This window comes from Gorilla gorilla, chromosome 13 (genome assembly GCF_029281585.2).
Source record: "Gorilla gorilla gorilla isolate KB3781 chromosome 13, NHGRI_mGorGor1-v2.1_pri, whole genome shotgun sequence".
Classification (NCBI taxonomy): domain Eukaryota; kingdom Metazoa; phylum Chordata; class Mammalia; order Primates; family Hominidae; genus Gorilla; species Gorilla gorilla.
The window spans coordinates 29299039-29314114 of record NC_073237.2 but is presented as its reverse complement, the minus strand read 5'-3'; the positions used below and the strand labels follow the sequence as shown (position 1 = coordinate 29314114).

The 15076-nt window shown below is 37.9% G+C and overlaps 2 protein-coding genes across 2 annotated transcripts; both read right to left on the bottom strand.

Annotated features, from left to right (window-relative positions):
- Positions 1–6774: 6774 nt before the first annotated feature.
- LOC134756931 (phosphatidylinositol 3,4,5-trisphosphate 3-phosphatase and dual-specificity protein phosphatase PTEN-like) lies at positions 6775–7893 on the bottom strand. The gene is given in 2 exon segments (XM_063696979.1): positions 6775–7496; positions 7498–7893. Coding segments are annotated over 2 exon segments (813 nt in total). The 3' UTR covers positions 6775–7079.
- Positions 6797–9088, bottom strand: LOC101145839 (transcription initiation factor TFIID subunit 4-like; the record flags this gene model as incomplete). The annotated part of the gene is made up of 1 exon (XM_055351702.2): positions 6797–9088. A coding segment is annotated over one exon (867 nt), but the record flags the coding sequence as incomplete, so codon positions are not given.
- Positions 9089–15076: the final 5988 nt, after the last annotated feature.

Here is a 15076-nt window from a genome sequence, read left to right as displayed (position 1 = left end):
GGAGAAACCAGAGCAGAAAAGCTGAAAATTCTAAAAACCAGAGTGCCTCTTCTCCTCCAAAGGATCATAGCTCCTCACCAGCAACAGAACAAAGCTGGATGGAGAACGACTTTGATGAGTTGCCAGAAGTAGGCTTCAGAAGGTCGGTAATAACATACTTCTCCGAGCTAAAGGAAGATGCTCAAACCCAACACAAGGAAGCTAAAAACCTTGAAGAAAGATTAGACAAATAGCTAACTAGAATAAACAGTGCAGAGAAGACCTTAAAGGACCTGATGGACTGAAAACCATGGCACGAGAACTACATGACGCGTGCACAAGCTTCAGTAGCTGATTCGATCAAGTGCAAGAAAGGGTATCAGTGATTGAAGATCAAATTAATGAAATAAAGCAAGAAGAGAAGCTTAGAGAAAAAACAGTAAAAAGAAACAAAGCCTCCAAGAAATATGGGACTATGTGAAAAGACCACATCTACGTCTGATTGGTGTACCTGAAAGTGACAGGGAGAATGGAACCAAGTTGGAAAACACTCTTCAGGATATTATTCAGGACTTCCTCAACCTAGCAAAGCAGGCCAACACTCAAATTCAGGAAATACAGAGAACACCACAAAGATACTCCTCGAGAAAAGCGTCCCCAAGACACATAATTGTCAGATTCACCAAGGCTGAAATGAAGGAAAAAATGTTAAGGGCAGCCAGAGAGAAAGGTCAGGTTACCCACAAAGGGAAACCCATCAGACTAACAGCGGATCTCTCGGCAGAAACTCTACAAGCCAGAAGAGAGTGGGGGCCGATATTCAACATTCTTAAAGAAAAGAATTTTCAACCCAGAATTTCATATCCAGCCAAACTAAGCTTCATAAGTGAAGGAGAAATAAAATTCTTTACAGACAAGCAAATGCTGAGAGATTTTGTCACCACCAGGCCTGCCCTAAAAGAGCTCCTGAAGGAAGCACTAAACATGGAAAGGAACAACTGGTACCAGCCACTGCAAAAACATGCCAAATTGTAAAGACCGTCGATGCTAGGAAGAAACTGCATCAACTAATGGGCAAAATAACCAGCTAACACCATAATGACAAGATCAAATTAACACATAACAATATTAACCTTAAATGTAAATGGACTAAATGCCCCAATTAAAAGACACAGACTGGCAAATTGAATAAAGAGTCAAGGCCCATCAGTGTGCTGTATTCAGGAGACCCATCTCATGTGCAGAGACACACATAGGCTCAAAATAAAGGGATGCAGGAAGATCTACCAAGCAAACGGAAAGCAAAAAAAAAAAAAAGCAGGGGTTGCAATCCTAGTCTCTGATAAAACAGACTTTAAATCAACAAAGATCAAAAGAGACAAAGAAGGCCATTACATAATGGTAAAGGGATCAATTCAATAAGAAGAGCTAACTATCCTAAACATATATGCACCCAATACAGGAGCACCCAGATTCATAAAGCAAGTCCTTGGAGACCTATAAAGAGACTTAGACTCCCACACAATAATAATGGGAGACTTTAACACCCCACCGTCAATATTAGACAGATCAACGAGACAGAAAGTTAACAAGGATGTCCAGGACTTGAACTCAGCTCTGCACTAAGCCGACCTAATAGACATCTACAGAACTCTCCACCCCAAATCAACAGAATATACATTCTTCTCAGCACTACATTGCACTTATTGCAAAATTGGCCACATAGTTGGAAGTAAAGCACTCCTCAGCAAATGTAAAAGAACAGAAATTATAACAAACTGTCTCTCAGACCACAGTGAAATCAAATTCAAACTGAGGATTAAGAAACTCACTCAAAACCGCACAACTACATGGAAACTGAACAACCTGCTCCTGAATGACTACTGGGTAAACAACAAAATGAAGGCAGAAATAAAGATGTTCTTTGAAACCAACGAAAACAAAGACACAATGTACCAGAATTTCTGGGACACATTTAAAGCAGTATGTAGAGGGAAATTTATAGCACTAAATGCCCACAAGAGAAAGCAGGAAAGATCTAAAATTGACACCCTAACATCACAATTAAAAGAACTAGAGACGCAAGAGCAAACACATTCAAAAGCTAGCAGAAGGCAAGAAATAACTAAGATCAGAGCAGAACTGAAGGAGCTAGAGACACAAAAAAACCCTTACAAAAATCAATGATTCCAGAAGATGGTTTTTTTAAAAGATCAACAAAAATGATAGACCGCTAGCAAGGCTAATAAAGAAGAAAAGAGAGAAGAACCAAATAGATGCAATAAAAAATGATAGAGGGGCTATCACCACTGATCCCACAGAAATACAAACTACCATCAGAGAATACTATAAACACCTCTATGCAAATAAATTAGAAAATCTAGAAGAAATGGATAAATTCCTGGACACATACACCCTCCCAAGACTAAACCAGGAAGAAGTTGAATACCTGAATAGGCCAATAACAGGCTCTGAAATTGAGGCAATAATTAATAGACTACCAACCAAAAAAAAAAGTCCAGGACCAGACGGATTCACAGCCGCATTCTACCAGAGGTACAAAGAGGAGCTGGTACCATTCCTTCTGAAACTATTCCAATCAATAGAAAAAGAGGGAATCTTCCCTAACTCATTTTATGAGGCCAGCATCATCCTGATACCAAAGCATGGCAGAGACACAACAAAAAAAGAGAATTTTAGACCAATATCCCTGATGAACATCTATGTGAAAATCCTCAGTAAAATACTGGCAAACCAAATCCAGCAGCACATCAAAAAGCTTATCCACCAAGATCAAGTGGGCTTCATCCCTGGCATGCAAGGCTGGTTCAACATATGCAAATTAATAAACATAATCCATCACATAAACAGAACCAAAGACAAAAACCACATGATTATTTCAATAGATGCAGAAAAGGCCTTCAACAAAATTCAACAGCCCTTCATGCTAAAAACTCTCAATAAACTAGGTATAGATGGAATGTATCTCAAAATAATGAGCTAATTATGACAAACCCACAGCCAATATCATACTGAATGGGCAAAAACTGGAAGCATTCCCTTTGAAAACTGGCACAAGACAGGGATGCCCTCTCTCACCGCTCCTATTCAACATAGTGTTAGAAGTTCTGGCTAGGGCAATCAGGCAAGAGAAAGAAATAAAGTGTACTTAATTAGGAAAAGAGGAAGTCAAATTGTCCCTGCTTGCAGACGACATGATTGTATATTTAGAAAACCCCATTGTCTCAGCCCAAAATCTCCTTAAGTTGATAAGCAACTTCAGCAAAGTCTTGGGATACAAAATCAAAATGCAAAAATCACAAGCATTCCTATAAAACCAAGAATAGACAGAGAGCCAAGTCATGAGTGAACTCCCATTCACAATTGCTACAAAGAGAATAAAATACCTGGGAATTCAACTTACAAGGGATGTGAAGGACCTCTTCAAGGAGAACCACAAATCACTGCTCAACAAAATAAAAGAGGACTCAAACAAATGGAAGAACATTCCATGCTCATAGATAGGAAGAATCAATATCATGAAAATGACCATGCTGCCCATGGTAATTTATAGATTCAATGCCATCCCCATCAAGCTACCAATGACTTTCTTCACAGAATTGGAAAAAACTACTTTAAAGTTTATATGGAATCAAAAAAGAGCCCACATTGCCAAGACAATCCTAAGCAAAAAGAACAAACCTGGAGGCATCATGCTACCTGACTTCAAACTATACTACAAGGCTACAGTAACCAAAACAGCATGGTACTGGTATCAAAACAGAGATATAGACCAATGGAACAGAACAGAGGCCTCAGAAAGAACACCACACATCTATAACCATCTGATCTTTGACAAACCTGACAAAAACAAGAAATGGGGAAAGGATTCCCTATTTAATAAATGGTGCTGGGAAAACTGGCTAGCCATATGTAGAAAGCTGAAACTGGATCCCTTCCTTACACCTTATACAAAAATTAATTCAAGATGGATTAAAGACTTAAATGTTAGACCTAAAACCATAAAAACTCTAGAAGAAAATCTAGGCAATACCATTCAGGACATAGGCATGCGCACAGACTTCATGACTAAAACACCAAAAGCAATGGCAACAAAAGCCAAAATAGACAAATGGGATCTAACTAAACTAAAGAGCTTCTGCACAGCAAAAGAAACTACCATCAGAGTGAACAGGCAACCTACAGAATGGGAGAGAATTTTTGCAATCTACCCATCTGATAAAAGGCTATTATCCAGAATCTACAAAGAACTTAAACAAATTTTCAAGAAAAAAATCAAAGAACCCCATCAAAAAGTGGGCAAAGGATATGAACAGACACTTTTCAAAAGAAAACATTTATGCAGCCAACGACACATGAAAAAATGCTTATCATCACTGGTCATCAGAGAAATGCAAATCAAAATCACAATGAGATACCATCTCACACCAGTTACAATGGCAATCACTAAAAAGTCAGGAAACAACAGATGCTAGAGAGGATGTGGAGAAATAGAAACACTTTTACACTGTTGGTGGGACTGTAAACTAGTTCAACTGTTGTGGAAGACAGTGTGGCGATTCCTCAAGGATCTAGAACTAGAAATACCATTTGAACCAGTGATCCCATTACTGGGTATATACCCAAAGGATTACAAATCATGCTACTATAAAGACACATGCACACATATGTTTATTGTGGAACTATTCACAATAGCAAAGACTTGGAACCAACCCAAATGTCCATCAATGATAGACTGGATTAAGAAAATGTGGCACATATACACCATGGAATACTATGCAGCCATAAAAAAGGATGAGTTCATGTCCTTTGTAGGGACATGGATGAAGCTGGAAACCATCATTCTGAGCAAACTATCACAAGGACAGAAAACCAAACACCGTATATTCTCACCCATAGGTGGGAATTGAACAATGAGAACACTTGGACACAGGGCGGGAAGCATTGCACACCGGGGCCTGTCATGGGGTGAGGGCATGGGGGACGGAGAGCATTAGGAGAAATACCTAATGTAAATGACGAGTTAATCGGTGCAGCAAACCAACATGGCACATGTATACATATGTAACAAACCTGCATGTTGTGCACATGTACCCTAGAACTTAAAGTATAATAATAAAATAAAAAATAAAATAAATAAATCTTTGTGAAGTTATAAACTTTAATTTTATTTGGTAGGTATCTAGAAGTGGAATTACTGAGTCATAGGGTAAGGGCATAATAAATTAAAAACAAAAACAAAGAAAACTTGTAAAATGTTTTCTGAATTGGCTATTTCATTTTACATTTCTATCGTCAATGTGTGAGGTTCCAGTTTTTTCACATCCTCTCCAATACTTGGTCTTTTTTAATAATCATCATTCTGGCAAATGTGTAGTGTCATCTCATTGTGGTTTTTAAATTTTGTTTCTCTAATAACTAATGATATTGAGCATCTTTTGTTTGCTTATTCGTTATTCCTATATGATCTCTGATGACATACCTATTCAAACCCTTTATTCATTTTAATTGGATGGTTTGTGTTTTTATTTAGTTTTAACTGTCCCTTATCAGATACATGACTTTCAAAAATTTTTTCCTGCTTTATGATTTGTCTTCTCATTTTCTTAACAGGTGACTTTGAAGATAAACCATTTTTTATTTTGATGACGTCCAATTTTTCAATTTATCTTTTATGAATTATGCTTTTCCTGTTACTTCTAAGAAACAACTAAGCCAAAGTCATAATTTTTTTTCTGTCTTCTTCTAGAAATTTCATAGTTTTTGCTCTTATATTTGGTTTTTGCCATGTTCTGAGTTAATTTTGGGGTATGGTGTGAGGTAATGATCCAAGATCATTATTAATAGTATTAGTATTTTTGCATAGTTTAATTTCTGTACTATTTGTTGAAAATAATATTATTTCATCATTAAACTGACTTTACACCGTATTCAAAAATGAGTTAACCATAGTGGATGGGTTTATTTCTGATGTTTGTCTTCTATGTTTTTTTTTTTAACATTACAAAATATTTTATATTTAATGAGAAAAAAGAAGCTTGCAGGCAGCACATGAAGCATTCACAGCAGGTATATGATTGAAAACTAGTAAAATAAGTGTAAGTTGTTGACTGATGTAGGTACTAATAGCATCTGACTTTTAGCACTGGCCTTGATTACACAGGAGATGGAGAAGTCGTTACAATTAAGAAAACATATTTAATAGATCATTGTCAATTTTTATAATGTTTCAAGCCCATTCTTTGTTGATAGCCTCCACATTTATATGGTTAAGTCACTGTTGCTGTGTTTCTTATCTATGACATTATTTTTATATCCCTTCATTTGTGGATCTTAAGATGTTGCAGAAGGTTCATTCCTGTACCCCAATACAGATTCACTTCCTTTAGCTGCCTTTTCTAGCACCAATATGCTTTAAAAAAATGCGCAAACAACAAGCAGTGACAACAGCCAATTCCTCGAATGTCCAGATTAATAACTGTAGCATGCTAAAGAAAGGTGTGTGTAAATAGCCGGAGATGGTATATGGTCCAGAGTCCAGCATAAAATTATTTCCTTTCTAAGCATTCCCTCCATTCCCCTAACCCAAATACATGCAAGAATGCAGCAAAACCCTTCAGAAACTTCTCTTAGCCAACTGCAAACTTATCTGTTGCCACAAGTGCAAAGGGGTACGATGTGAACCAGTATATCACAAAGCTCTTTAGCCACTTCAGTTGGTGACAGAACACAAAAGGAAAAAATTCCTACGTATACACACCAGTCTGTCTCCACTTTTTATAAAACTGGAATAAAATGGGAAAGTGCCATCTTTATTAATCCTAATTGAATTTTAAATGTCATTTTGACACAAAAAGGTATATACATGACACAGCTACACAACCTTTTTTCAACTGGACAACAAGTGTCAAAACCCTGTGGATGTATAGGGTAAAACAAGATTGGTCACGAAAAGAGAATTGTTCCTATAACTGGTAATCTGACACAATGTCCTATTGCCATTAAAAAAAAAAAAGGTCCCTTTTCAGTTTATTCAAGTTTGTTTTCATGGTGTTTTATCCCTCTTGATAAAAAAAAATTCAAACTTTTGTAATTTGTGTATGCTGATCTTCATCAAAAGGTTCATTCTCTGGATCAGAGTCAGTGGTGTCAGAATATCTATAATGATCAGGTTCATTGTCACTAACATCTGGTGTTACAGAAGTTGAACTGCTAGCCTCTGGATTTGACGGCTCCTCTACTGTTTTTGTGAAGTACAGCTTCACCTTAAAATTTGGAGAAAAGTGTCGGTTGGCTTTGTCTTTATTTGCTTTATCAAGATCATTTTTTGTTAAAGTAAGTACTAGATACTCCTTGTCATTATCTGCACGCTCTATACTGCAAATGCTATCAATTTCTTGATCACATAGACTTCCATTTTCTACTTTTTCTGAGGTTTCCTCTGGTCCTGGTATGAAGAATATATTTACCCAAAAGTGAAACATTTTGTCCTTTTTTTAGCATCTTGTTCTGTTTGTGGAAGAACTCTACTTTGATATCACCACACACAGGTAACGGCTGAGGGAACTCAAAATACATGAACTTGTCCTCCCGTCGTGTGGGTCCTGAATTGGAGGAATACATCTTCACCTTTAGCTGGCAGACCACAAACTGAGGATTGCAAGTTCCGCCACTGAACATTGGAATAGTTTCAAACATCATCTTGTGAAACAACAGTGCCACTGGTCTATAATCCAGATGATTCTTTAACAGGTAACTATAATAATACACATAGCGCCTCTGACTGGGAATAGTTACTCCCTTCTTGTCTCTGGTCCTTACTTCCCCAGAGAAATCTAGGGCCTCTTGTGCCTTTAAAAATTTGCCCCGATGTAATAAATATGCATAAATCATTATACCAGTTCGTCCCTTTCCAGCTTTACAGTGAATTGCTGCAACATGATTGTCATCTTCACTTAGCCATTGGTCAAGATCTTCACAAAAGGGTTTGATAAGTTCTAGCTGTGGTGGGTTATGTCTTCAAAAGGATATTGTGCAACTCTGCAATTAAATTTGGCGGTGTCATAATGTCTTTCAGCACAAAGATTGTATATCTTGTAGTGGTTTTTATGCTTTGAATCCAAAAATCTTACTACATCATCAATATTGTTCCTGTATACGCCTTCAAGTCTTTCTGCAGGAAATCCCATAGTAATCATGTTTAGATAAATATAGGTCAAGTCTAAGTCGAATCCATCCTCTTGATATCTCCTTTCGTTTCTGCTAACGATCTCTTTGATGATGGCTGTCCTGTCTGGGAGCCTGTGGCTGAAGAAAAAGGAGGAGAGAGATGGCAGAAGCTGCTGGTGGCGGGGCTCTGCAGGATGGAAATGGCTCTGGACTTGGCGGTAGCTGATGCCCCTCGCTCAGCCGCTGCTTGGCTCTGGACCGCAGCCGGGTAATGGCTGCTGCGGCAGCTGCTGGATGGTTGCAGCGACTGGGCCTGCTTCTCCTCAGCAGCCAGAGGCCTGGCAGCGGCGGCAGCGGAATGGGGAGAAGACGAATAATCCTCCGAACGGCTGCCTCCTCCAGCGGCCTCCGGAGCCCGGGTCACGGGGGGTGCGGCGGCGGCGGACGAGAGGTTTAAAACCGGCCTGGGTCCCTGGATGTGCCGCCGCCGCCGCCGCCGCCGCCGCGTTGGAGGCAGTAGAAGGGGAGAGACCAACTCTCCGGCGTTCCCAGCCCTGGAAATGGTGACAGGCGACTCAGACCCCCTCCCTGGAGCTGCAGCCGCCGGGGCCACCGGGGCCACCGGGGCCGCCGCCGCCGCTTCTCCCCCCACCCCGCTCCAGGAGCGGGAGGTGCCGCCGCCGCCGCGCCTCAGCCGGCTCCCGCCCAAGCCCACGGCTTCTACCTTCCCTTTCAGGAGAAGCCGAGGAAGAGGCTGCACAGTTAGAAAAGACGAAGAAGAGGCGAGAAACGCCGCCGCTGCCGCCGCCGCAGGCCGGCCGGCTCCCCGAGGGCGCTGCCCCTGCGGCTGCTCACAGGCGCTGAGAGGGGCTTCCGGCCGGGCCGGGCGGGCCGCGGCCGCCGCCGCCGTCTCTGTCTCTCATCTCCCTCGCCTGAGCCCGGCCTCGCCTCACAGCGGCTCAACATTCAAACTTCCATCACGGCTGCAGCTTCTGAGAGGAGAGCGTCTTCTAGGTTCGTAATCTATGTTGATCTTATGTTAATACCACACTCTGTTGATTATTGCAGCTTTATCGTATGTTTTAAAATTGGCTAGTGTAAGTCTTTTAATTGTGTTTTTCTTTTTCAAAATTGCCTTGACTATTCAAGTCCTAGGTAGCACCATATAGGTTCAGGATCAGCTAGTCAATCTCTACAAAAGGTACTACTAGAATTTTGACAAGGATTGCCGTGTACTTATTGATAAATTTGGAGATAATTTCTATCTTAACAATACTGAGTCCTCCATGATCATGGAATGTTTTTTCCATTCTTTTTGATCTTTTAAAACTTATCTCAACATTTTATATTTTTTCTATGTATAGGTCTTATATTTCTGTTGTTTAATATATTGCAAAGTGCTATTTTCTATACTGCAACTATAAAAATATTTTTCTTAATTTCACTTTTGGATTATTACTAGTATTATAACACATATGATTTTTGCTATACATACTGTATCCTGACATCTTGCTAAATAGATTTGTTAGTTCTAGAAGTTTCTTCGTAGATTTCAGAGGAGTTTTGTTTTTGTTTTTGTTTTTCTTACATACAGGATCATGTAGTCTGAGATTAAAAAGAGTTTTACTTTTTCCTTTCCAACCTGGAAGGCTTTTATTGCAATTTCTTATCTGACTGTACTGTCTCATATCTCCAGTGCAAGGCTGAATAAAAGTAGTGAAAACAGACATTGTTACTTTGCTACCAAAATTATAGGCAAAGCATTCAGTCTTTTGAAGCTTTCATGTTTAAGGTGAGTGTTTTTTCATGCCGTTAATCAGGATGAGAAAGTTCAGTCTGTTCATAATTTGTTGAGATTTTATTATGATTGGGTACAGGTTATTTTGTCAAATTTATTTTATCGCATACACTGAGATAATCTGATATGTTTTTTATTCTATTAATATGGTATATTACGTTAGTTGATTTTGGATGTCAAGCCAATCTTCCACTGGCAGGATAAATCCCGCTTGGTCATAGTATATAATCTTTTTATATATTGCTAAATGAGGTTTGCTAATATTTTATGGAGACCATAGACATACTAGTTTGTAGTTTTCTTGTGATTTCTTTTATTAGTATCAAAGTAATTCTGACCTGTTAGGCTGAATTAGGAAATTGTGGACTGAACTGGGATGAATTTAGGAATAATCTTATTCTTTATTTTGTGAAAGTTTTTTTTTTTTTGTAGGAGTGGTATTATTATTTAAATATCTGATGGGATTTACCAGTAAAGTCAGCTAGTCCTGAGCTTTTCTCTATGACATGGAGTGATAAACTATTGCTCACATGTTAAAGTCAAGCCATGGCCTATATTTGTATGACTCATAAGTAAACTAAGAATAAATTTTATACTTTTAAAGTGTTAGAAGACAGAAGAGGAGGAATAGGAGAAAAAGAACTGACAGAGGTTGCATATGGCCCAAAATATTTACTATCTAGCTCCTTACAGAAAAATTTTGCTGACCTCTGCTCTGTATGGTGTTATTTACTAAAATACTTCTTTACTTGTAATATGTCTATCCAGACATGTGGCTTTTTTTCTCCAGTTACTCTTATGTCTTTCTAGGAATATGTCTGCTTCATCCAAGTTGTCAAATTCATTGACATAGTGTTGTTCATAACATTTCCATATGATTCTACAGGGTTACTAATTGTATTCTTCATTTTCACTCCTGACTTTGCAATTTCTGTTTTCTTGCTTTTTATCTTGTTCAGTCTGACTAAAGTGTTATCAATTTTATAGCGTTTCAAGTAACCAGGTTGTAGTTCCATTGATTTTCTCTATTGTTTTTCTATTCTCTATTGAATTGATTTTTAATTTGATCTTTATTATTTCTTCCTTATGTTTACTTTTGGTTGACTTTTATTTTTCCAGTGTCTTCAGGTAGAAGTTTAGATTATGATGGAAACTTTTGTGGTTGTTTTCCTAATGTAGTTATTTAAAGCTATACATTTCCCTTTAATTATGGCTGCATTCCATGTACATCAATATATTTTTGGTTTTTTAGTTAAAAGCATAATTACTCTAGAAATTCCTTCTGAAGCCCACGAGTTATTTAGGAGTGTGATGTTTAATTTTCAAATATTTGTGATTTTTCCAGCTTCTTTCTGTTGTTTATTTCTAATTAAATCCCTCTGTGATGAGAGAATATACTTTGAATTATTTTAATCCTCTTATCTGTACGTTATTATATAATATATAATCTATATGGGGAAATACTCTATGAGCACTTGAAAAACCGTACATTCTGCTGTTGCTGAATACAGTGTTGTAAAATCATCAACTAAGTCAAACAGTTTTGTAGTGTTTTTCAGGTCACTTTTACCCTTATTTACTTTCTGTCTAGTTGGTGTGATCAATTTTTCAGACTGGAGGATTTAAGTCACCAACTATAATTTTGATATGTTTATTTTTGTTTCATTTCTGTCATTTTTACTTTATGTATTTTGGGACTCTGTTGTTAGGCTCCAGGACTTACTCCACAGTGCCGTACAGGCACATGGTTTCTATACTAAAAGTAACTAAACTTAGAGATTTGTGGGATACCATCAAGTATACCCACGTGTGTAAAATTGGAGTCTCAGAAAGAGAGAAGGGAGAGAAAGATAAAGAAAAAATAATGGCCACAAACTTCTCAAAGTTGTGAAAAACATTAATCAAAAGAACCTAGAAGCTTAACATCTCTCAAACACAGTAAACACAAAGATATCTATGTCTAGATACGTTATAGTTAAACCTCAGAAAGCCAAAATCCACAAATAATATACTGAAATCAATATTTGTTCTCAACAAGAGAAAAATGACTCATCATGTGAAAGAGAAGAGTAATACAATTAACCTGACTTTAAATCACAAACAATGGAGATCAGAAGATAATGGAGAGGCACTGAAAGAAAAAAAAAAGTCCACCCAAAATTCTCTATCCAGCAAAACTGTCCTCTACAAATGAAAATGAAATAAAGACATTCCCAGATAAGCAAAAGCTACAGAATTTTGTGGTTACCTGTCTTACAAGAAATATTAAAGGAAGTCATCAGGCTGAGAGAAAATGACATTGTTAGTAACTAAAATCCATAGTAAGAAATTAAGAGCACCTTAAAGGATAAATATATGTGTGAATAAATATAAAAAATACATACACACAAACACACATAGAAGGAATATATATTTTGTATATGTTTTTATAGCAGTTAATGTACATCAATCTGGGTGGGCACAATCTAATCAGCTGCCAGCATGGCTAGAATAAAAGTAGAAGAATGTGGAAGGACTAGACTGGCTAAATCTTCTGGCCTTCATCTTTCTCCCATGCTGGATGCTTCCTGCTCTCAAACATTGGATTCCAAGTTCTTCAGTTTTTGGACTCTTGGACTTAAACCAGTGATTTGCCAGGGGCTCTTGGACCTTCGGCCACAGACTGAAGGCTGCACTCTCAACTTCCCTACTTTTGATGTTTTGGGACTCAGACTGGCTTCCTGGCTCCTCAGCTTGCAGAAGACCTATTGTGGGACTTTACCTTGTGTTTGTGTGAGTAAATACTCTCTAATAAACTCCTCTTCATCTATCTTATTAGTTCTGTCCCTTTAGAGAACCCAGAATGTAAATTAGTACAGCCATTTTGACAAACAGTATGGAGGTTCCTCAGAAAATTAAAAATAGAACTACCATATAATCTAGCAATTCCAGTTCTAGATATAAATCCAAAGGATATGAAATCTGTATGTTGGAAGAAATATATGCACTCTTATATTCCTTGAAGCATTATTCACACAGCCAAAATACAGAATTAACCTAGGTTTCCACCAATGGATGACTAGATGAAGAATATGTGACTTATATTCTGTATATGTATATATACATATTCTCCATATGTATATGTATATACATACACACACACACACACACACACACACACAAAATGGAATACTACTCAGCCATACAGAAAAAGGAAATCATATAATTTGCAACAACATGGAGACATTATGCTACGTGAAATAATCCAGGCACAGAAAGACAAATAATGCATGGTCTCACTTGTTCATGGAATCCAACAAAGTCAAACCCACAGAAGCAGAGAGTAGAAGGGTAATTGCCAAGCACTGGGATGTGGTTTGAGGAAGGGAGGCATGGGAAATAGGGAAATGTTGGTCAAAGGTACATGTTTTAATCAGACAGAAAAAGTTCAAGAGATCTATTATGCAGTGTGATTACTATAGTTAATAATATATTTACTCTTGAAAATTGCTAAGAATGTAGATTTTAAATGTTCCTACCAAAAAAAGTCAAAACAAAATGGTAAGTATGTGAGGTAATGCATATGTTAATTAGCTTGGTTTAATTATTCCACAATGTATACATATATCAAAATGTCACAATATCACATTGTATACCATAAATATATATGATTTCTATTTGTCAATTTTAAATAAGTAAATAAAGTAATGAGATAGCTTTCAACTAAGCTTATATAGTGGTATAATATAAAAATTTTTGTAGTAACAAAATTGTAGTAATTTTGGCTTATACTGAAATGTGCATTAAACAAGTGTTTGCATAAAATTTAAATTCAAATTACTGTTCACAGCCCACAGAAAGCCACGAAAACATGTGTGCTTTACTCTTGGTACGGAAACAAATAGCTTGTACTCCTAAGGAAAAAAGAAAATTCCTGCCTTTTGATGAGAATTGTTTGAGTTTTATACTTATTTTATGGGGAGCTTTGCTGACCTCTTCATTCCACCATAGCTGGATATTCCTCCCCTGCACGTACTTTTGTTTCCTGGGGGCAGTGAATCTTGGAAACATTTGTGAAATTCTTATTCTGAGTTTGCCTGGCCACAGCCCAGGTTCCTTCACGGACACTTCAGCATCAGGCTCTCTCCTCAGCTTTCTTTCTATATTCTGTGCCCTCTGCTCATAAACCCCAGCTCATAGAAGCTGAAGTCACCTAGACTGCAAGACACCTGACTGTAGAGACAGGAAAGGAGTTCTCAGGATATGTGCCATAATTTCATACTGGTTTCTACAAGAATCAGGGTTGGAATTAGAGCTGATTCATTATTCAGTTAACATTGACATTGTTGGTTAGAGACATATCCCTGTTGAAAATATTTCCCGGCAAAAAACAGAAGTTCCCTTTGGCTCTGAAATCTGCAAAGCCCTTTCAGATATCCCTGTGTCCTTGTGCTGTCACTCCACAGCACTGCACAGGCATGTGCTCACCTCACAAAATGGCAGCCTCAAAGGGAGGAGTGTCCACCCACAAGAGGCGCCACCCTATGCTGAGAAAGAATCTTTCACAGGAGGAGAGAAAAGACCTTTCCAGAACCTTTAACATAAGATTTTTTTGTGTGTGAAGTCTGACCTGAGCAGCAACCTTGCATCAGACTTCAAAAGGCAATATTTCCTGTACCTCCTTGTGCTGTACAAGTGAGTACAGAAGTCAAGAAAATGTTCCTAAGTCTATGGCCAGTTCAAATTGCATCTTTTCTATTTCTGAGATTAAATTATATGTATTAAGATCCTTACTCTGCCCTTTCATGTTTATTGCTCCTCGGACAAGATATCCCCTCTTCAGGTCCCAAACACATTCATTGCAATGCCTTTCCTCATCCTTGTCCCAGTCCTGGCTCTCTAGCTTCTTGAGACAATAACCCATCCTAAGGTATGTGGTGACATGCATCTTCTGCGTCACTGGGATCCCTAAGTGGTATAAGCATTCACTCAATTGCTTTAGCTAGAGTCCCCAGAATATCTTCACCCTCTTCTGTCACACTCTTCTTCCACATTGGTCCATAACCACATCTTTAACATTTCTGTTTATTAAAACCTCTCAAATTCAACCACTATTTTCTATCCCAACCA